Here is a 21,868-nt window from a genome sequence, read left to right as displayed (position 1 = left end):
ATCACCGCTTGTCAGAGCTGACTTTGAACAACGACAATGGGAAATACTGCTCGTGCTGCATTTGCGTGATGTTTTGGCTCTTACTCGTTGATTGCTCAATGGACTGCGACTGCTCCAAGAGATGCTCCTTGGCTTTTACCGACTGGGACAGGACTGTGGCCAGAAGCTAAAAGAAGACAAGGGACACACAAACACTCATGCTCAATATCCACACACATAAGCACAGGCCCTCAAAATAAGTGCATCAAAGCCACAATAAGCGTGACAGACAAGGTACAACTTTAGAATTGGCAACTGAAGTATCTGTGACTTTGAGTGCGTATGGGTTTAAAAGACAGGGCCTGGCCGGTGAGTGACGTGGGTGCCAATGAATGAGAGCGTAGAGTTGGCTAGCAGCTAAGTGGCTAACCCGTTAGCCAGTCTGCGTTGAGCGTCAGTTGTCACAATCGGTAGCTCGCGTATGAATATGTTTATTACGTGTTGTCCTTTTTTTTTAAACAATAAAGCAAATGACTAAGTAGCGATGGTACAATTAATTTGCAAACATCGATACAATACCTTATGTTAGCGATGACAGACGTAATGTTGTCGTAATGTATATACATTGGACTTTAATTTTCATGTTAAGTGTTAAATTATTTTACGGAATACATTTTTGTGCAATGTAGCTAATGTAATGTCAGGTCTGTGTATTAAATTTTCACTGTGAATAGTTGCAATTAAACACACACACACACACACGCACGCACACATAGCTAACAAAGGCATCTTGTACCTTGACCCCCTCAGCTTGAGCATTCAGGCCCGGAGCGTTAAGGCCGTGCGTGTTGACTCCCGGCGTCGGTGCTGGATGAGGACTGGGCGCTGGCGTGGTCAATACATGCGTGTTCCCCGAGCCCTGCAGGCTGCTCGACGACCGGGCGCTTCCGAGGCTGCCCACGCTGCCGCTGCGTTCGCCACCTAGAGACCAGAGGTGGCAAAAGTGTTCACACTTCAGGAGAAGTTAAAAAATATAGACTCTGAAATTTAAGCACAAAAGGTAAAGAGTAATAAAGTGTTTTGTTTTTACTGTCAATTATGTACAAGATTCATTTTTGATAAATTGGTGCGATGAGAGGGGGGGAATCCTTCTTTGTGGACAAATTGATTTCCGCCTTTTAGACATTTGCTAAGTACTTGTAGTGAGAATAATAAAAAAAAAAAAAACATGATACGTTTGCAATGTTCTTGTTTAACAGCTAGCTAGCACCGGCTAGATATGTATGCTTTGCTAACATTGTGAACTGAGTTGTACAATATCCATTTTGATGGCACAAGTGGTGGAGGAGGGGGGGCCTTTACTTTAATGTTGTTAGCCAAATAGCATAATTGCCAAAATCACATTTAAAAGTTTTCGGAACACAAGACAAAATAATTATTTCACAATATTCTAACAGTAAGCTAAAAACGACTTGGGCAGTTAAGCTATGAGGCTAACGATATGTGTTTTCAGATAAGACGGATAATTTTGAACACCAGAAGCTGGTGTTATTTTTAGGCTGGTAAAAGATAAGTATTTTATTCATCCCATGTGGGAAATTCGATAAATTGAAGACACAGATTCTCCAAATATGTTGCTGTCATTGCTAATGCTCCCTGCTTCCCATTCCTCCATGTCTATAGACCTCAAGATTCTCAATCAAGACCTCTCTTGATGATCTGTTTGCCTTTTTTTATGCCATGTCTCCATCTGCAGAAGTTGAAATACTAACAAGCCTATTTTGACAAAGCAATGTGTAGAAAGTACAGATAATCTGTTTTCAAAGTACCTGAACAAAGTATTGTAGTTACCTCCCACCACTGCGAAAGACACAGCATGCATGGAGTTGTTTTTTTATTTTATTTTTTTATCAGACACACACTCTCATGTTACCTGCAAGCGGTTTTCGCAGTACCCAGATGTCCTCACTTGTGCTGCTCTGCTGGCCCAAAGTGGGAGAACCCTGGGGACTCAACTCGGTGGTCCGGGAACCTATCACACACGCAAAAGGAGACACACTTATGACCAAACAAATTTCCGATAACGTTCTTTCTACTCTGCAAGAGCAAGCATGTGAACCCTTTAGGAATGGCCTATTTTAATTGGTCATTACATATGATCTGCTTTTTGCTCATAGTCTGCCTTCACTCATACCACACAAACAATTACTGAACATGCCTTCATGATTTTTTTATTGAACACAACATTGACACATTCACAATGCAGGGCGGAAAAAGTATGAGGGCAGGGCAGCTTTAACCGACAACTGCAATCTCATCACATTAATTTGAGTCAAGGTTGGCTGACTGCTGTCACCAATTATCTCATGAAGAAGTCATTATCTGAGGAGTTTACATACTTTTTGCACACTGCACTGTGAATGTTGTATGGTAGCCCACGCACTTTGTTTTGCCTTTTGTACCAATCGTGAGATCAGGATTAAACCACATTTTCTGGCGACTAATCCATACAGAAATCCAGGTTATTCCAAAGGGTTCACATATCACTTTTTGTTGCTACTGTATATGTTGCTGTCTAGCCAACAAATTGTACTTCTAAAAATTCTTAAACACAGTCTGGCTGCTTGTGTTGCGTACTCACCGGACACTTCATTAGGTACACTTTCACAATCAAAATCTACAAAACATACTAATCAGTTTGACTGACTTTATCAAAGAGGTATTCATTTTAAAATGTGCCCATTATTATGGTTGTAGTTTGCTGTAGTATAGAAGTACACTGTTCCCAATATTTTGATCACCTCTGTTGGCTATATGGAGGATTGACATATTGGGATGTACACACCTCAGGCTCTCACCGCGCTGTCACAATTGTGACTGCTCAAACAAGTTGCCATGTAGCTGTAGATGAGTCCAATTGTAATCAGCTATTCTTACTATACAGTCTTACTGGAAACAGTATTCCAATTTGATTTTTAATCAACATAAAAATCTAACTTTTTTTTCTTCTTCTAATTGTTGCCTAGTGTAATCAGTCTGCTTTCATGGAGGGCTACAAGAATCTAAGAATATTTACTGTTGAGAGATGGAATTCCGAGGATTTGGGTAATTTTAAATGAAACAAAGTATCTAAATGATTAATCGATTCTCAAAATGATTATGGCTTAATTTGATAATCGAGTACATTTCCAGTAAACGTTGCAACTCCAACCATTTTGAGTTGTGTTTTCTACTTTTATGAAAGGAACAACACCAAAAAAAGGTTTCGTTTTTTTTAACATGTTTCACGATCAGAAAGTGGTGTGGCACTCTGAGAAAAGTTTGGACAACCTTGACCTAAAAATCGTACAGCAATGAAGTGCGTGTCATATTGACTAAGAATAAATCTTAAAATTTTACTATGAAGTGTACTACTGTATGTACCTGTCTGACTTTGCTGCTCCTGAGAAGTGGAGAGAGGAGGAGGAGGAGGAGGAGTAGACAGAGGAGGAGGCGGAGGTGGAGGAGTGGAGAGAGAAGGCGGAGAGATGGGAAGAGGCACGTACCCGAACGAGGAGAAGCGAGGGAGGGATTGCGCGTTGGGGTGGGGGGTAGGAGGGGAGGGCAGGTGCAGGGGGAGAACCTTGGAGGGGGGGTACGAGTGTCCGTTGAGCGAGCCAACGGGACAAGGGTTGGGCCTGCGCAGTAGCAGCGTGTGGCACTGCTGGGAGGGGGACAGGCCTGGGCTCGAGCCAGGAGGATGATGAGGAGGGTGCAAAAAAGAGATGCAAAAACAACAACAACAACAACACAACACGACAACTCGTCAGTCCACTTAAAAAAAATAAAAAATAAGAAAGTAAGAATTCATCAGAAGAGAATGTATGAGAAAAGAACATATCCATATATCCACAGGGATTATACTCATATAAGGTCAAATAGAAGGACCGCTAGCATGAAAGCAAATATAGTGAAAAGCATGTATTTCCACATTGTGTGACTTTGTGTCAGTACATACTCATTATTTCAACAGTTGAGGGTCACTTGCTGCAATGCCATGTCAGAAACAACTGATGGCACATCCCACCAAACTAAAATGTCACAAAACGTATACAGACTGAAATAATGACGATATTATGTCAGTTTTCTTGGAAATGTGGGTCTGTTTAGCTGAACACGACGCAACTACGGACACACAGTTGAGGGGGGTTATCAACCTTTTTGAAAGTCAGAGATGCTTCTTGGATAATGATTAATGTGAACGGCTACAGTTTTATATACTGCAGGCATCTGAAATAATAAATGTGCTCAAATTATATGTCATAATTAATTACTATCGCTATGTGAAGATTCCACTCTTATTTTTTTTTTTACAAGGTTATCAATATGAAAATGTCTTGCTAAAAAATCTGTGCTAACATTTCCAAATGATCAGTCTCAAAACGTTCCTAGGAAATCATAATGTCCCATTTTTTCGAGCTATTTTAAAAAAAAAATGTATTTGCTACTCGTGGCCATCAGAGGCGAACGAGTGTCCGTGGGCACCATGTTGGTGACACCTGGGGGAATTGTACCTTCCTTTATTTTGTGGAAGAGTATTTCATTATTCTGTCTGTCACTATAAGTCGCTGGCATAGATGGAGGAACATAGTTAAATTATCATTATTATTATCGTTCAGTGTTCCCTCAAATATTTGCGATTCACTGCTCACAGATTACCGGTACACGTTTGTTAATATAAAAAAAATAGATCATATTCACTGAAACACTCACTTATTCGCTGTTTTGTGCTCAGGCCCTACTAAAATATAAAAGTAACGCTTGAGCGCCATCTTTTCAATTACTTTCGGCTTCTCAATATTAAAGTCGGCACTTGGTCCGTATGCTACAGTATGTACAGCGGACCACAGCTATTCGCAAGGGATAGGGATTGATGAAAGAAAGGCAAAATATTTATGCCCATTATAAATGCATTTGGGGAAAAAACATCTTTTTTTTAAAAACACACAAACAAACCTCCAACAAGCGTTTCCATGAGAAACGGGGGCCAGAAATTGTTAATATGGTTAAAAAAACATCAACTGTGCTTTTCTTTAAAAAAATAAGGACAATTAAGTGACCACCAAATTTTGGAACAGGAGTGTACATATATGGAGATAAATGCTTTTTCCCATGACAAAAGTGACGCGTGAACAAGCAGCACAAGCATGCGTAACAGCGGCCTTTGTCACAAAGCATCGCACAGGGCTCCCTCCTCATGTGAGCACACTTGTCACATGATCTCAAGACCAAGAATAGACTTTTTTTTTTTTGACATGCGATGAAGCCGCAGGGAATAATTGTGTCAGTAAATCTTCGCACACAAACAGACAGGAACCTTTACAAAATGTTGTTGAGTTGCGAGTGCCACCAAAATTTGGGGGAGAATTTCGCCTTTGGACAGAGCAAAGTATGTTCTTCTTTGATGTGAGCGACCGAGCATATTTACATTATCTTGTAATATTCATTGCATTCCCCCCCCAAAAAAATTCTTCGTTAAAAGTTATTTATTTATTTAAATAAAATACTCATTTATCTCATTCATTAATGAATTGATTGATTTTTAATAATACAATGAAAATATATTTTCAATATACACAATTTTATATTACAAGAAGGGACAAGTAAACTAGGGGATTAATGCTGATGCTTACATTAGATGCTAACTGCTAGCTAGCTAGCTAAGATTTTTTTTAATAAACAGTTGTGCCTTGAGATACTTAAGATTTGTATTTCAAATCATTTTGAGCCATTGAAATGAATGGAAATGCCACGAATCTGTTTCAGACTACCCCCCCCAAAAAAAAAACAGCAAAAACTTTTGTAATACCTTTTTAATAAGGAAAACACCAGCATGAAAAGATTCACTCTATTATTACGTATTATTACGGAGTTTTGCTGGTTATTTTCAAGCAAAACGTGAGAAAACAGGAATAACGCTATACACTAGCATTAGCCCCCAAAAAGTGTGAATTGACTGTTTTATCATTTTAACATGTTGAAATTGGTACCGTTCTTGGCTATTTTTGCAATAATTATTCTGAAAAAGTGAGAAGAAGAACATGAAAAAGAGGAATAACACCAACTGCTAATATTAGCAGCTAACTGCTAATTAGCACGCTGCAGCTCTTTAAAAAAAGAAGATGTACAAGGCATAACTAAAACTGGGCTTTTAGTATACTTTTCATCATTTGTCAATAAAGAGAGTTTTTATAGCTTTAACATAGCATTGGTATGGTTCTTGGGCAAAATAGAATGTGAGAAAAGAGGAATAACACCAACATTAATATTATTCGCTAACGTGAATAATAATCTAATTGTGATTTTTTTTTCCCACTCAATATTGCTATTGCAATTTAATATGTGGTAATTTGAATCACTGAACTTATCTAGATCCGAAATAAATAAATAAAGATGAGATCAGATGACCGAAATGAACCATTTTTTCTTCTTTTTCCAAATTGCAGCTTTTGTGATTTGAAAATCGTATTCTACTACATTGCAATGTCTCTATTTGAATTTGACAAATTGTTCAGCCTTAACGGTGAACATAAAAACAATGTTTCTAACAAAAGAGATTAAGGAGAGGTAATTAAAGGTTGCTTTGTGATTCAGGCCTCTGTAGAGTTTTCAGGTTCATTCCATAGACTGTACATTATATCAAAACTATATCAGACATGAACCAGCCCCCAATATCCTTGGGGGTGCGGTGAAATTTGTGTGTCTTACTACCACCAGCCAAAAATTAAGAGCTTTTGGCATCACTTGTGGTAACACATTGTCCATTGCCAATCTACAGTCTATGGTTGTATTCATTGGGTTGGATGGAATAATAGGAGAAATATACATGGAGAGGAGGAAGACGGGTTGAAGTGACGTTTTTGGAGGGAAAAGCTGTGATTCACATGTTAAAATGGCGTTTGTAGCTGTCTACTACTAATGATCAGCTAGACTAGAGTAACGTAAAGAGGCTGCTGAGCACACATACACACACGCACACGCACACGCACGGCTGTGGTGTGGGTGGTCACCTGCCCTCTTGATGACTTCCACCATGTTGGATGGGAAGTAGCCCACACGGTCATTTCCTGTTCGGTTATCGTGAATGCAACCCTTCCATCGGCCGTCCGAGTGCTGCTCTAAAACCTGTCGGCACAAACAAACTCTTATTTTAAGAACTATTAAGAACTGAATATGATGCTTTGGCAGATGATTTGACACATTTAAACACTTTTGAGGACGTGATATTGCAACTTACATGGGGAAAAAAGTGATTCGTACTGATTTTCTGAAGTAGAGATTTGAAGGAATTTACTGCAGTTCACATGGTAAGGGGGGTTTGCGAGATGTTTTGTACCGTAATAATGTCTCCGGCTTTGATGTTGAGGCTGGTGAGGTCGTAGTTGTTGCAGTAATCCTTCAGCGCTCGCACCTGCATGGCTGCTGACGCGTCTGCAATACACAAAGTGAAGCTGAGCAGAGTCAGGCGCTGAGAGGAAGCACTCAGCGAGGGGGATTTGCAACCTCATATCAAAGCAAAAGAGTCTTCCGTCGGGACTACAATCGTTTTCCTTTTTTCCCAAAAGCAAAAAGATCTCCCCAAAAACACGCATATCACCAATGTACAATAATACATCCAGAAATGCATTTACAAAGCATCCAGAGAGATAATTCCCAACTACACTTATGTGTGAAATTTTCAAATTTCGATTTCAAATCAAATTTCCCTCACAAACAATAATTAGGTAGCTAATTAAATTATATAATAATATAAAGCGGAACAGCATATAAATCCAGCCACCAATTTTCTATACTGTTAATTACTGTTCTATTTAAGCAATGAATGGTGACAGTCAGCTGAGACGAGCTGAGGAGCTACCTTACTGTACTAACCTATCAATAAGGATTATTTGGAATTTCCTTCTTGTCCATTGATGTAACTCAATAGTGTTAAATTTGCACTCAAGAGCTCACCTCTGAGGAGTTGCTTGATCTCGCGGCTGGCCTGAGTGGTGGTGAACTGGTTCACGATGTCAAGTGCAGTTTGACTGAGAGTGTTCCTCACTCCGGCACTGATCCCACTCTTAGTGAAGAAATCGCAGTCATGCAGTATTACATTTTGAGTTTCTGTATAGTCAGTTACATAACCGTCAGGGCACCTAGCTTTCCATAGCAACTCTGAACACCTTTTTAATATAGTCCACTTTTATCAATAATGTAAACGATGCCATTCATTAAAGGAAAAGATGGTTTGAGATGTAAGTCGAGACTGGTCATGGAACAAATTAAACTCATGTCCCAAGGCACCCGTGTACTTATTTTACAACTTTCCTTAAATCAGGGCCACTTGCGTGTATCCTTATGCTTCAAATGTAGAATGTTCTTCCAGTCTCACTTTCACTCCAGTGAGTCACTGCAGCCTCGCTCTCATCCAGAAGGCTGACAACAAAAGCTCCGTAATGACTTTTCCGGCTAATGTCCTCAAAATTGCATCATCTCTCAAGCGTGACAAATATTGCCCAGCCTGACGTATTCCGTCAAAAACGCTCAACTTGTTTTCTACTCAGACCGTTTTGCACGCAGACAGGCAAGAGAGGAAGCAGAGGAAATTTGAAGGTAACACAGGCTAAAAAGAAGGTCGTCCGCAGCTAGGATGCCAGGCTATTTTTTAGGTTTGCTACTAATGAGCTAGCATGCTAAGCTAACATCTGCTAAGCTTCAAAAAACATCTTCGCGTGGGTAGAAAATGACTTTATTGATCCTACGGCAAGGAAACTCACTGGTTACAGCAACAAACAATATAATATAAAGACAAAAACAAAGGAGAATATGTATTTAAAAACATTATTAACATATTATATGAACAACTTTTTCCTCTGATATGGAAAAAGCAAAACACTCAAGACCCGCTTTGACAAAATTCAATCCATCAAACAATTATATGGTGTTTATATTACAGTTATTTTGAAATAAGCTTCCCGTTATAGGTGATTAAGCAGATAGTTGAGGACTCTTAAGGTTTTGGAGGTGACCTAGAAAAGCTCAAAAGTAGTATTCGTAGTCGTCGTAACGTAATTTCTCACGTTAAGTTTTACAGGTGAAGCAAGGCGACCTCGGCAAAATATTTGCGACTTGAAAGCGGTGCATGTATTATGAGGGGTGTGCCCTGGACCCAAAACGTTTGAGAGCCTCTGATGACAGACTTACTTCAAGCAGGAGGCGCACTACCTCTGTCTTCCCACAGAGGGCAGCCTGATGCAGAGCTGTACCAGACTCGGACTGTCTATTGATATCAATGCCAGCCTGAATCAGCAACCTGCAACATGTGTTAGCCTGATTGGAATGGAGCAATACCGCACTTAAAAATGTTTTTACAGACAGCGCAGACTGAAAGTGTTTGATGAAGTGAATTTTCCCACCGTATTACGTCGATGTGTCCGTTCTTGGCGGCGAGATGGAGAGGCGACACCCCGTTGGGGTCAGAGGGTTTGGGCTCCAGCATAGCGGCGCACATGTTGCTGCTGAGCAGGAGCTGCACCACCTAACACAAATATACAATAATAGTTTGAAAAAGTGGATGAAATCACACGTTTTGCACCGGTTCATTCCGAAATAGCATTAATGGACTTACGGAAATGGTGTTAATGTGCCATTTGCGCACGATCTATTCAAAATAGGCTTCAACTGCACAAAAGAGTAATCAGGGAGGCACGCAATTAATTCAGCATTGTAGTTTTTAATTGAATGTTGGATGGGAGCTGTTTCATAGCTGTTTTTGCTGATGATACAAATGCAATAAAGCAGGCTATGGTTTTGTTTTGAACAGATGATAGATAATGTCATGTATTTGTTAATCAAAGTGTTAATGATTTAGTTGCCTTACTGGGCTACATGTGAGGTGCAGAACATTAGGAACAGTTGTCCAGAGGCTGCAGTGCATCTGTACACCACGACACATTATGAGCACAATAATACTGTATCATTAAGTTAATACCTCACGCAGATTGTGCATTTGAACATAATGAAGTGGCCCGCGTGTGTTTTATAATTGCAGCTACTTTAGGGATTATGAATCTGAGGAATTTACATTAGTTTTTGAAAAAGATTTTGGAAAAAATGTTCCTTTTAATAGCCACTCAGCGGAACAAAAACATATATAGACACTCCATAACTTAGCTCCTAAAAGAATCTTAGTCTTTCAGTTATATGTATCAACCCAACATACTTTCTTCTAATTGCTACTTTTTCAGTGAATAAGTTCCACTGAAATACCGTAAATAGTGGAATTTGTAAATTGCGGAATGCTGATAGGCAAGGGTTGACGGTAAAATTGCGAAATTTAATCATCTGAAAACAAAAATACAAATATATTTGTACAAAAATACATCATACTCCCTATAGATGCTGATCAACATAAACAATATTGAAATGAAAGTACATCTTTTTTTTTTTAACAATCTAGTCACTGGTCAACATATACTAAACGTGAAAATTTTTTGGAATTTTTATCAACCAGATAAAGCCTTCTCTGCTGGCCTTGCTGACTCTGACCACTCACCGCTGGTCTACTCGTGACATTTATTTTGCTTTCATACTCACTGCGACACGTCCAAATTCACAGGCGAGGTCCAACGGTGTTTTTCCCGCAGTGTCTGAGATACAAGTGTTGGACTGGTGTTGCAGCAACATCTCCGACTGTAAACACGCAAAGCGGTGCATTGTGAATGACACGCTTCGTCAAAGCAAAACGCATGTACGATGAAGCCAAGGCGAAGAACGCAAAAAGGCCCAAGGTCACAAGCGTTACCCCGTCATAGTGTCCATGCTGAGCAGACAGGTGGAGCGGGATCTGCCCTTCGTCCGACTGCCCGTTGACGGACGAGCCTGCCTTCAGCAGCATTTTCAGTGGTTCAGTCTTGCCCTGCCAGGCGGCGTAATGCAGAGGACGCATCCCTACAAAAACAAAAGGTGACACCCTTGAGCACACAGATGCAGGGGAAACACACCGTCTTAAAATGAGAATATGAAGTCGAATTTCTGGATCCGAGGGGTAAAATGGGTTAATAGGGACACCAACCTCATACTGTTAGTCGGCTACCAAAACTACAGTTTTTCTGGTGTTGTCTAAATCACACATGTGATTCATTCTAAAACTTTACAGCTGAAATATTTGCTATTTTATATTGTATTAGTATATTTTATTGACTGGTGATCAGTCCAGGAAAGGGTGTACATATCAAGTTAGTGGCAAAAGGGATGGCTGGCCATTGCACTCTGTTCCTGGCCCTTGTTGCTAGGCAGAGTTCACAAGGCTCAATCATCATTGTCCTTAAAGAGGAAGTCACGGCTGACCTGTTTTCTGAAGCTGAGCCGTGATTGGTCGTTACCTGAGCCCTGCGCAGTTGTGATGTCATTTTCAGTCGACAGAAGTGACAAAATGGCCGCCCCCCCCAGAAAAGGCTAAAAACGGGTGGATTCAAACTCTTATTCCACTAACGCAATATTTATCGGAATGCCTTGTTTCATCTAGTGAGCCTGCATGGAGCATATTCTTGAAAAAAATGTGTTTCGGTTGATTTCCTCTTACAAGCCACTGACGGAATGACAACGTAGGTGCTGAGTCAGACAACCAGTAATTTCTCAATTGTTCGTCTAGTTACGAACAAACAAAACCCAGTGCGGTGAAAACTTCCTTGGTGGAGGTAGTAATAAATCATCTGTTGCAGTGTTTGCTGTGAGGAGATGTCTCCCTCAGGGCTCCCCCAGGGATTGCCATCAAATTACTCTCGCCACACTCCAGGACCCTGATATCACCGTGTAGTGCAGTGGAATTGTAGTGGAGGAGTGTCAATGCTTTCGGGACCTCCGAGACAAACTGTGAGCAAACAGAAACGCCTGGATGGGGAGAACCCTCCCAAAAGAGGCTGAAAAACTTGCCCCAAGAAGAGCGCACCCAAACAGGATCAACATGTCTACCAGTTATGGAGAGCTCTTCTAATGGCGGCCACTCAAAAAGCCCTCAGTGGTGATTCAAGTGATGAGCCACATCACTGGGCTGAGTCACGAGGACCACCAGGCCCGGTTTGAGTGAGGGGCTACTGCATTCTGAGGGGAATGAAGAAGATGAAGATGAAGAAAAAGAAGAAGAAGAGCAGAAGAGGAGAGAGAAAAAAAAGGACTCTACAGTTAAAACAAGCTCTGTGGTATCGTAGTAGTGATTAGTGGTCCTTCTTTTTAAAAGAACCCAACGCAATCCGTCAGTCGGTTCTTGACCCGGTTAGGGACGATTACAGAGACGGAAAACCCACTTCCATCCTTGCTTAGTGCGTCCTTTGTAGCCCTTTGCAATTCCACGTGACAGTTTTACCTGAACGAAAGGTGCACCAAAGTCAATTTGATGCTGTGCTTGAACCATTTGGAGTATCGGCGTAGTTTTGGTCTCTCTTTGAAGATAACAAATTGAATTTTTCTCCTCAACTGTCAGAATCGTTTTAAGTGCCACTGGCACTGAATTATGGAAGTTTGAATACATAGAAGGCCGTGGCTCGTCCGTGGGTCGGCCTTCTTTTATGTATTCAAACTTCCATAATTCAATGCCAGTAGCACTTAAAAACATTCTGACGGATGAGGAGAAAAATTCAAAGTGTTACCTTCAAAAATAGACCAAAACTATGCCGATATTCCAAACGGTTCAAGCACAGCATCAAATTTACTTTGGTGCACCTTTCGTTCAGGTGGAATGGCTTAAAAAACTTCTCGGCCTCCGTCTCCCAAATGGGCGTCCGTCCCCGGGACGGAATGCCCATCTCTGCCTTTTACTGTACGCTAGCAAAGGCTGCGCATCTCATTTAAAAACCGACAGTGTTGACACACTTCTGTCGGGGAGCGCTTTAGAACCTCTCCCGCTCAGCACTCTGCCAGTAAATTCCACGTAGACAAAGTGGGCATGACATTAGATACCATTTGCTATATTTAGAAAGATCTTCTGCCCCCCCCCCCCCCCCCCCCCCCCAGAAAGCGTGTTGGCTGAGCTGATTGGCCATCTTCCTGGTTGTCTGTTTTTTTTTTTTTCTTCCAAGGCAGGAATCAACAGGGATGCCCAGGTCAGCCACCTTATCCTGGCATCTTAAGCGACGTTTTAGTTGCTGGCTGCCTTAATACACGGATGTCTAAATGTTTTCCACTGAGGGCCAAATACAGCGCCTGTCTACGAAAATGCCAAACGAAAGAAAACTTCACTCATGCGCGGACTTTGCGCTAGACATACGCGAGGCACAAAAATAGAGCCCAAAATATATTGAATACAAATCTGAGAATGAATTATAATTCTATTATTAAAAGTGACATTTGACATGTTTTGAAGTATTTTATTTCACTAAGTAATTGGTTCATCGATGTATTAAAAATATATTTGATACATTTCTATCTTACAAAGTACACATAGATTTCCCAGGCATGAATTCTTTATCTTCTGCATAAATCGACTATAGCTGTACCCTGACATAATCACAGTCAGACACCTGCGGACCAAAACCCTCAAATTTTGACAAAAATAAAAAGAGTGTAACATACCCTTTAAAAACTGTTGCCTTTTCTCATAAAATGTTGTTTCATTGTATAATTAAAATATTATTCATAAAAAATAAATACATAAATAAAAACATGTAGCAGGCCTTTTACAGCTCCCGGGCCGGACTTTTGACCCCTGACTTAGCGCCAAATAGTGTCAAAAAGCACAGGCTTGCCCCAAGCAGGTGAAATTCTTCCTATAAATCTATAAATACAACACGGACGTGCACAAAGCCTCCTATATCACTTGAGAAGAGCAATGAACAAATAATTGATGGCTTCCTCACAACATCCTCTGTGGTGAACTACTCCATGAAGTACAGCGCAATAGAAGTGTGTGTGTGTGTGGGGGGGGGGGGGGGGGGGGGTGTCTGCGTCCACTTAGAGACACACCGCGCATGACAGACTTGGGCAGTACTCCATCCTGGAGGATTTACGTCTCCCATCTGCACTGAAACTTCTGTCTTCTCCTGTTCTGCCAGACTGGGATGGATGGTGATATCAGAGGAGGGGGGGTGGAAAAAAAAAAAAAAGGGAAAAATCTGGGCTGCTCTCCTTCCTCTTGGTTGGCTCTCGCTCTCACTTCTGCTCTCTGTTTGCTGTGCACACAAATCTGTCGTTTTGCACAAATATTATTTCTGTCCTCAGAAAGCTCACCGTTTTATTACATAACAGGGGCTTGTTCTTCTCTGCATTTATTATCACAACTGCTTTTCATAAACAGCATGTAAAATGTAACGCGCGTCTTTCGAGGATGAGCTATGACAATATTCCAAATGTCGATAAATAGGATTTCTACTGTCCTCCAAAAATGTGCTTTACATGCACTCCGGGTTGGGTGGATTTCTGGATGTTATTATTCTTCTTGTAAAATAACTTTTTTTTTTACATTTTGTCATTATTCTCGTAACATTATTTTTCCCTTTTTTTTTGCTTGTAATATTGCAAATCGCCCCGCGACCCTTGTGAGGATAAACGGTATCGATAATGGATGGATGGATATTGCAAATCAGTATCTGTAAAATCACAAATTTAATGTAATATTACGATTTTATTCTTGTAAAATTGTGAGCTTTTTTTCTTTTAAGATTCCAGCATTTATGATCATAAAATCCTGACTTTTCTTGTAATACCGCAACTTTATTCTTGTCATTTATTTTCCTGTAGTATTAGGAATTAATTCTTGCAAACTTTTTGGGATGTAATATTATGGTTTGATGAATGTACATTTATAACTTTTTTTTTAAATTGTAAGATTACATAATTCTTTATTTCTTTATTTTTGTCTTATTATACTACGACATTATCCTCAAAGAAATTCTGTTTTTATTATTATATTATGTTTGACTCTTGTGAAATTCAGATTCAGATTTAAATTTAGAAATGTTATATTAAAGTTTACTGTGAATACAATTTCTTGAACCATGACGGCTATTCTCGCATTATTCTGATATTCCTCCTGTAATGCTTAAACTTTAGTCTCATAAAATTCATTTGTTTTGTTGTAATCTTACAACTTTACCAACATAACCTTTAGACGCATTCTTGTAGAATTACCTTTTTAAAGTAGTTCTGCCTTTTCAACTTTTAATGTTACCAGTCCATTCTCCTGAAATTCTTTGTTCTTGTAATAGTACAACTTTATCATAAAATTCTATTTTTTTTCATGTAAAAGTATACAGCTTCATTCTCTACAATATTTTTTTCTACGACTATGAAATTATGTTTTGACCTTTTTCTTTTAATGTTAAAACTCAATTCTCGAAAAATTGCATCTACTTTTTTTCCCTGCGATTATTACAATTTTATCCTTGAGAAAGCATACAGCTACGTACTCTTTTTTGTCATTTGACAAGTTTATTTTAACATTACAAATATTTTCTTGTAGTATTACAAATTTAGTCTACTAAAATCAAAATTTTTGTCTCATAATATTTAGGGATGAGCGAGTACGATACCTGGTGTCGGTGCCGATAGCAGCCTTATTTGAATGTATCGATACTTGCGGTGGCTGCCGATACCAGTCAGTACATCGAGTAAGTCATCCTGAGCAGTAGTTGGTGCTATACTACGGCAGTTTGACACATCAGCAAAGCAAATCATCATCTGCCTCAGAAAGAAACGTCTTTGTTAACAATTTTTTGTCATTGTGTTAAAATGTAAATATCAAAAGATGCTAGCTGTGAGTACTCAAAGAGTGAATATGAATACTGATATCAGTCTGTAAAAAAAGTGGTATCAAACATCCCTAATAATATCAGAATCCCAATCTTGCAACATTTCAACGTGTTTTACGTTGTTGCGTTTAGGGCTATTTGGGAATTCCCACACTCGTGAAAATTCAAACTCAACCCACAATGCATTGCTCAGTAGCAAGATGGTGCCCCCCCCGCCCCCATGTCTTTCACTTACATACATTTTCCAGTGAGTATTTTTCCACCATTTGCGCAGTGTCCTATCCCTTTAACACAATGAGATGCAATATGCAAATGTTTTTTTTTTTTTTTTTTTTTTACCTTTATTGTCTTTAATGTCCACGGCCGCCTGAGCCTCCAGCAGCAGAGAGATCATCTCCTTATTGCCACTCAGAGCAGCGTGATGCAGAGGTGACAACCTTCACACATACACAGATGAAGTGAAAATGTTACACAGTAATACACACGTACGTGTAAAATCGGAGCATAACTTGAAGCCGAGTTAATCTTTGGCGTAGAACAGCTCCACCCCTCGGCTCAGTGTGAGAGCGATGGGGGGGGGGGGGGGGGCGTGTCGGCCGGGATGGGTGCAAATGACCTACTTCCATTAATAAGCAATTGCTCTGCCCTAGAGCCTGGCGTACACACATAGCGCGTGTGTGTGGGGGTGTGAGTGTGTAAATGCGTGAGTGTCTAATGGATCCCCCGTGAATTTAAAGGCCGGGCCCTGGAGCCGAATCGACCAATCATCAGTCATTAAACATGCAGTTGGGACCAATGATGTGATTCCCATCATGTTAAAAAATCCCAAGCCAAATGGAACACAATGACAAACCAAGCATGTGCACACATACAGATGAACCAATCACAAAATCTAAAAATAGCCTGAAATGAAGAGTTGGGCTTTGGAGGGAACACTGACACACTATTTTGAAAAAAATGTCCACTCGCTTAGTTAGAGAGGTGGGTAGTAGTAAATAAGATGATCTATTTACTTTGTTCCATTTACTTCACTTTTTGGATGAACTGTACTTTTCAGAGTAGTTGAAATGCTGCATACTTGTTACTTTAACTTTTATTCTGCTTGAAAGTTGCTGCTTTTATTTGTTATCTATTATTGCTTGCGCAAACTGTTTTGGCTTGTCAGAGAGACGTATTAGAGATGAACGATTTTGAAAATGTAGCTATTTTCCAAGGTCCTCTTCTCATGATTTATTGTTAATCAAAAACAAGCAATGAATTAATCTGTATTACAATAAACTGTCAGAATGGTTATACATAAATACTTTTGGTTTTATAGTTTGGGTTTACACAAAAATAAAGGAAAAAGGAATTGTGAGTTAATATGAAAGATTGTATTTATCTAGTTCAATTAGAGTTGTTAACTTAAAGAGGAAGTTAACCCTGAATTTGTCTTTGTAGGCCCACAAGCCGAAACATTCTGGTTAATATTGCATTTGTGGAATATGAGTTAAGCAGTAAAATCCACTCCTTTTTTGTCCATCTCAGGGGGCGGCCATTTTGCAACTTGCTGTCGACTGAAAATGACATCACAACTGCTCAGGTAACGACCAATCACGGCTCAGCTTCAGAAAACAGGTGAGCCGTGATTGGTCGTTACCTGAGCCCTGAGCAACTGTGATCTGTGTGTCATTTTCAGTCAACAGAAAGTGACAAAATGGCCGCCCCCACAGATGGACAAAAACAGGTGTATTTTGCTGCTTGACTCATAATCCACAAACACAAAATTAATCATAATGCCATGTTTGGATTAGTGAAGGCATAGAAGATATTATTGCAAAGAATTTTTGGACAACTTCAGGCCTGGTTCGTCAAACTTTTGACTTTCGCTATAACAAAATAGCAGCGGAGGAAACATTGTCTGCATTTTATGGGATTATTCTTTCTGACACGATTGAAATGTTTCTCCTTACCCATCTGCATCCTGAATGTTGACGTTCACTCGCTTGGCTGCTCCAAGGAGCTCTGAAACACAAGAAGACTTATTATAGAAAGAGTCTACATTCAAACCTAGGAAAAAAAATACACGGTGTATTCATGTAGTCTCCGCTTTACATATTTATTTATTCCCTGCAGGTTTCCGGCAGGCTGCACCACTTTTATGGCCTTTGAGCGCTGCAAAACCTGACGGTGGTTCCTCCAGAGAGGCAGTGAGCTCCGGGCAACTGACCAATTGAATGGAAGCACAATGTCACACTGAGGCTGTGAAGGAGCCTGCAGAGTCGCCACTGCTTCCGAATGACAACGAGTTGCTGTATCTACTGGGCCAAACATTCAAGTGTGACGCAGTAATGTAAGAGCAGCCAATTTGTCATTCATCATTTGCTAACCAGCAGCCAGGGCCATCACCCAGAAATGTATAATGTCGGTTCCTGAATCACATAGATTAGCCTTCAGTCTGCTAGCTTGATGCTAATGCTGACCCATAATGGGAAACAGGTCAGTGACAAATTCAATTTAGCAATATATGAGGATAAGCGGTTTGGATCATGGATGGATGGACGTATTCTTTATCTTCTGTGAGGTGCTGATACGAGCTGTGAAGTCTATACCAGGGCTGAACAATTAATCAAATTTAAATCGACATCGGAATGTAGGCGAATGCAATTTTCAAATCACAAAGGCGTTTCCAAGTTGAAGTGATAAAGCCATAGATTTATTTATATTATTGTTGAAATCTGATTTATGACTTACTGATTTATGTTTACATATTGTAAACCACATTTTTTTTGGTGAAATTTTTGGAGTGAATGCTGAATGCTGAAAGGATGCAATTCAAAGTGTTTAGCAAGTTAAAAATGCTAATTGGAGTAAATAAACTTTGATATTAATTCATGGTTCATTTGTCTTTAAGCGTAAGACTAAGATATATGACTTAAACATTTCTGAATACTAAATGTCTTTTTTTTTTTTTATTTTAAATGCAGATGAATTACTTCTGTTTAAAAAAAAAGAGAGAGCAGGACCTTGAAAAATATTGCACATTGAATTGAAATCGTAATATAGAGGAAAAATGAATCACTTATTATCATTCAAATTCTGCTTATCGTATCCTTAAATCAAGGATGAAAAACAAAACCGTTTTCCAATTTGGTGGTGGTGAGCATGACAGATGTGGGTTTATCTTGGCAAAAAGCACAGTGCGAGTATGTGCGGTATTTGTGTTTTTTTTAGTTTTTTTTATTGCATATATATTCCTAATGTTTGGGCTTGTGTGCATGTGAACACATCGTGTGTGCGTGTGGCGATAACCTTGATCTTTGAAAGCACATAAGAAGGATGAAGACACCAAACTGCAGCAAGGAGCGCTAACACACACACACACACGAGCACACACACACACACACATTTTTACAGTGCTGGTTTGCTTCTCTCCCTCTACTTTTTTTTTTTTTTGTCAAACCCTCATAATCCATGCACCAGGCCATAATCTGAGGCTGTTGTGTAATCTGGGCAAAAGCTTTTCCCCTTCTCTCCGCATCCCTATCTGCACTTCATCCCTTCATCCTGCTCTCACACTCTAATTTTCCCTGTAATTTGCTAAAGAGTGGCAACTGATTGGTGGTTGTGCAGCTTTGTTTACACTCAGCAGCTGACAAGCATGTCGCTTTTGTGTGTGTGCGCCTGTTTGCGCCCTCCCCACTGCCATTGCTCTTGGATTAAATGCAAAAAAAAAAAAAAAAAAAAAGAGCCGTCCCTTCCCCCCAGTGAACTGGCAGATGAATCAATGAGTTCAGATATCTGTGTCAGCGCCAGACTGTCAGTTAGTCACATGAACCCCAGCAGCCGCACCATCCACCCTGATGATCTTTTTCCCAATAGGTTGCTCTCGGGCCAGGACACCGTCCTATAACCCAAATCCATTACGATTAATGTTGTTTTTAGCCGTATAAGAAGAGGGAAAGGTTCAGAATTGTTGTCAGTGTGACACAATGTGGCTCTGCATCGCTTACATGGCCGCGGGGGGAAAAGGTCAGGCCAGATGTCATAAACCACGACTGGTCTACGTAAGGTTGAGCATTTACATTGTCATTACATCATTAAGAGTACTGTAATATTTTCTGCATTCATTTAGGCTCCAACCCCCCCCCCCCCAAAAAATCAGTTTACAAAAGAATTAGTGCATCATAAAAATGAATTACAATATTCATTAAAATAAGATATTTTATTTTTTGCATTAAGGTATCATTTTTTGTTTTATCAAAATGTATTTTTTAGTTGCATTTATTTGTATTCATTTATTTCAAAGAAGTACTACTTTTTACTTTTAAAAAAATGTAAATGACAAAACATGTTTTTTCCATTGAATACGTGGCTAAATCAAATATTGCAAACAACATTAAAATGGTAAGATAAAAAATATATTGCTATATATATTTGTAATATTTAGTTTATTCAATATTTGGTTCATTAATTATCATTTGGTTAATGAATGTAAATGAATATTTTTTTTTTCCTTAATGAAATTATTATTCCTAATATGTGTTAATTCAAATGCATTTTCAATTCATTCAGGACGATCTCATTAAATAACTAGTAATTTTTTATATAAAATAAAATCAGTAACAATATTCATAAATAAATCATTGTATGTATTTATATTAAATAAGTGATTTATTTATGGATTGTGCATATTAACAAATAGTACAAATAAAATAATTTATAAATATTTATTGTCTTAAATAATAGATTGATTCATTATCATTTAAAAAAGAAATGTAAAACATGACAATGAATTATTAAAATAATTATTAATTATTAAAATAAATAGTTATTCCTGTCATTAATTTTGCCTTTTTTTTTCCTGAAATGGTGAATTCAAATGTACTTACCGGTACTCATTTACCTTTCATTTATTATCTCGTTAAATGATTTCTGTGGTCATTTATTGTAGACAATAACAATCAATAAGAATCAATATTAATCAAATAAACCATTTTGCATGCACACTCAAATGTTTACTTTTTTACCTGTTACATTTTTAAATTGTATATCATATTATAGAATTATTATCAATATTTTTGTTTTTACTATTTTTTAACAACTGGTTCATCAATTCTAAATCTTACAATACATTATAAATAGTAAGAATTATTTCATTATTAAAATTCTAAATATTTTACAGCCACATTTTTTTTTTTTACCTGTCCCATCCGTCCAATTTCAAAACCCAATGTGGCCCTTGAGCAAACGCTTTCCCACCCCAGCCTTAAATGGTGTAGGTGTACCTAATGAAATGGCCGCCGAATTATACATTATTGAGCGCTTTATGCAAATCAATAACACATTTTCTCATAATCTGTGGGTCGTGCGGAGTTCAAAATTTATGTTAATTTTAGCGAAGACGCTACAACCAAGACTCTGTTACCATGGCAACCGCTCGTACCATTGCATATGCGTCTCGCATACGGTCGGCCGCTCGGTTATGATAGGAGAGTGTGATATTTCCTGCAACAAGCTCGTCTCGCACGACAATATCCTAGCGTGCATTGCGCATGAAATGAATCCATTTTAATTTGCATTCAACGCCAGTGGGCCGCTGGCAGGCAACTTTTAGGAACAGACTCTCAAGACCTCCCCCTTGAGATGGGAAGTGGTGAGGACTGAGGTTCTCCTGGGTACTCATTATCAGGATTTCTCAAGTCCTGCTTCACCTCTGTCTGTTTGTACATTTTACACACGCGTGTAAAAGATCGCTCACATGATGCCGTTCGAGATGATTGAAAAGCAACAAAACATGTAAAAAAAAAACCGAAAAAACAAAAAACAAGCAGCTCTTTGTTACTTCATGCGTTGATGCCAGCGTGTTAAGCGATTAAAATATTCACATTTTAATAGGCTAACATTAAAAACTGCACGCTGTAGCGTTCTTGTATCCACTGCTCCCTAAACAGTGGGGCTAATTTACATAATAACTATGTTTCTCTGCTCTGATCTGACATGATCAGCTCGGAGAACATTCAGAGCCACTTTCAAGCGACGGCTGTCTGAAACACTCTCACGCAGAAACGCTCCCTGCTGTGAGGCACAGTTAACGCTAAAATGTAAACAGAGTTGCATAGATTCTTGTCGGATGTACAGATTAG

The 21,868-nt window shown here is 39.2% G+C and overlaps 1 protein-coding gene across 5 annotated transcripts in view; it reads right to left on the bottom strand.

The window, feature by feature from the left end:
• Positions 1-21,868, bottom strand: part of LOC147146173 (caskin-1-like) — a 38,577-nt gene that overhangs the window by 12,735 nt on the left and 3,974 nt on the right. For 4 of the 5 annotated variants that reach the window (XM_086033422.1, XM_086033420.1, XM_086033423.1 and 1 more), the window contains exons 2-14: positions 17,696-17,747; positions 16,083-16,180; positions 10,805-10,950; positions 10,597-10,692; positions 9,417-9,538; positions 9,205-9,313; positions 7,972-8,080; positions 7,355-7,449; positions 7,029-7,143; positions 3,403-3,699; positions 1,913-2,011; positions 776-960; positions 85-166 (exon numbers count right to left, since the gene is read on the bottom strand). In XM_086033422.1, the coding sequence (XP_085889548.1) occupies positions 85-166; positions 776-960; positions 1,913-2,011; positions 3,403-3,699; positions 7,029-7,143; positions 7,355-7,449; positions 7,972-8,080; positions 9,205-9,313; positions 9,417-9,538; positions 10,597-10,692; positions 10,805-10,950; positions 16,083-16,180; positions 17,696-17,747 (1,605 nt within the window). The remainder of the gene's footprint in view (positions 1-84; positions 167-775; positions 961-1,912; positions 2,012-3,402; positions 3,700-7,028; positions 7,144-7,354; positions 7,450-7,971; positions 8,081-9,204; positions 9,314-9,416; positions 9,539-10,596; positions 10,693-10,804; positions 10,951-16,082; positions 16,181-17,695; positions 17,748-21,868) is intronic. The other variant, XM_086033424.1, reaches the window with a different exon arrangement.

This window comes from Filicampus tigris, chromosome 6, assembly GCF_054856515.1.
Source record: "Filicampus tigris isolate MCC_2025a chromosome 6, RoL_Ftig_1.0, whole genome shotgun sequence".
Lineage (NCBI taxonomy): Eukaryota > Metazoa > Chordata > Actinopteri > Syngnathiformes > Syngnathidae > Filicampus > Filicampus tigris.
This window is presented reverse-complemented; position numbering and strand designations above follow the sequence as displayed.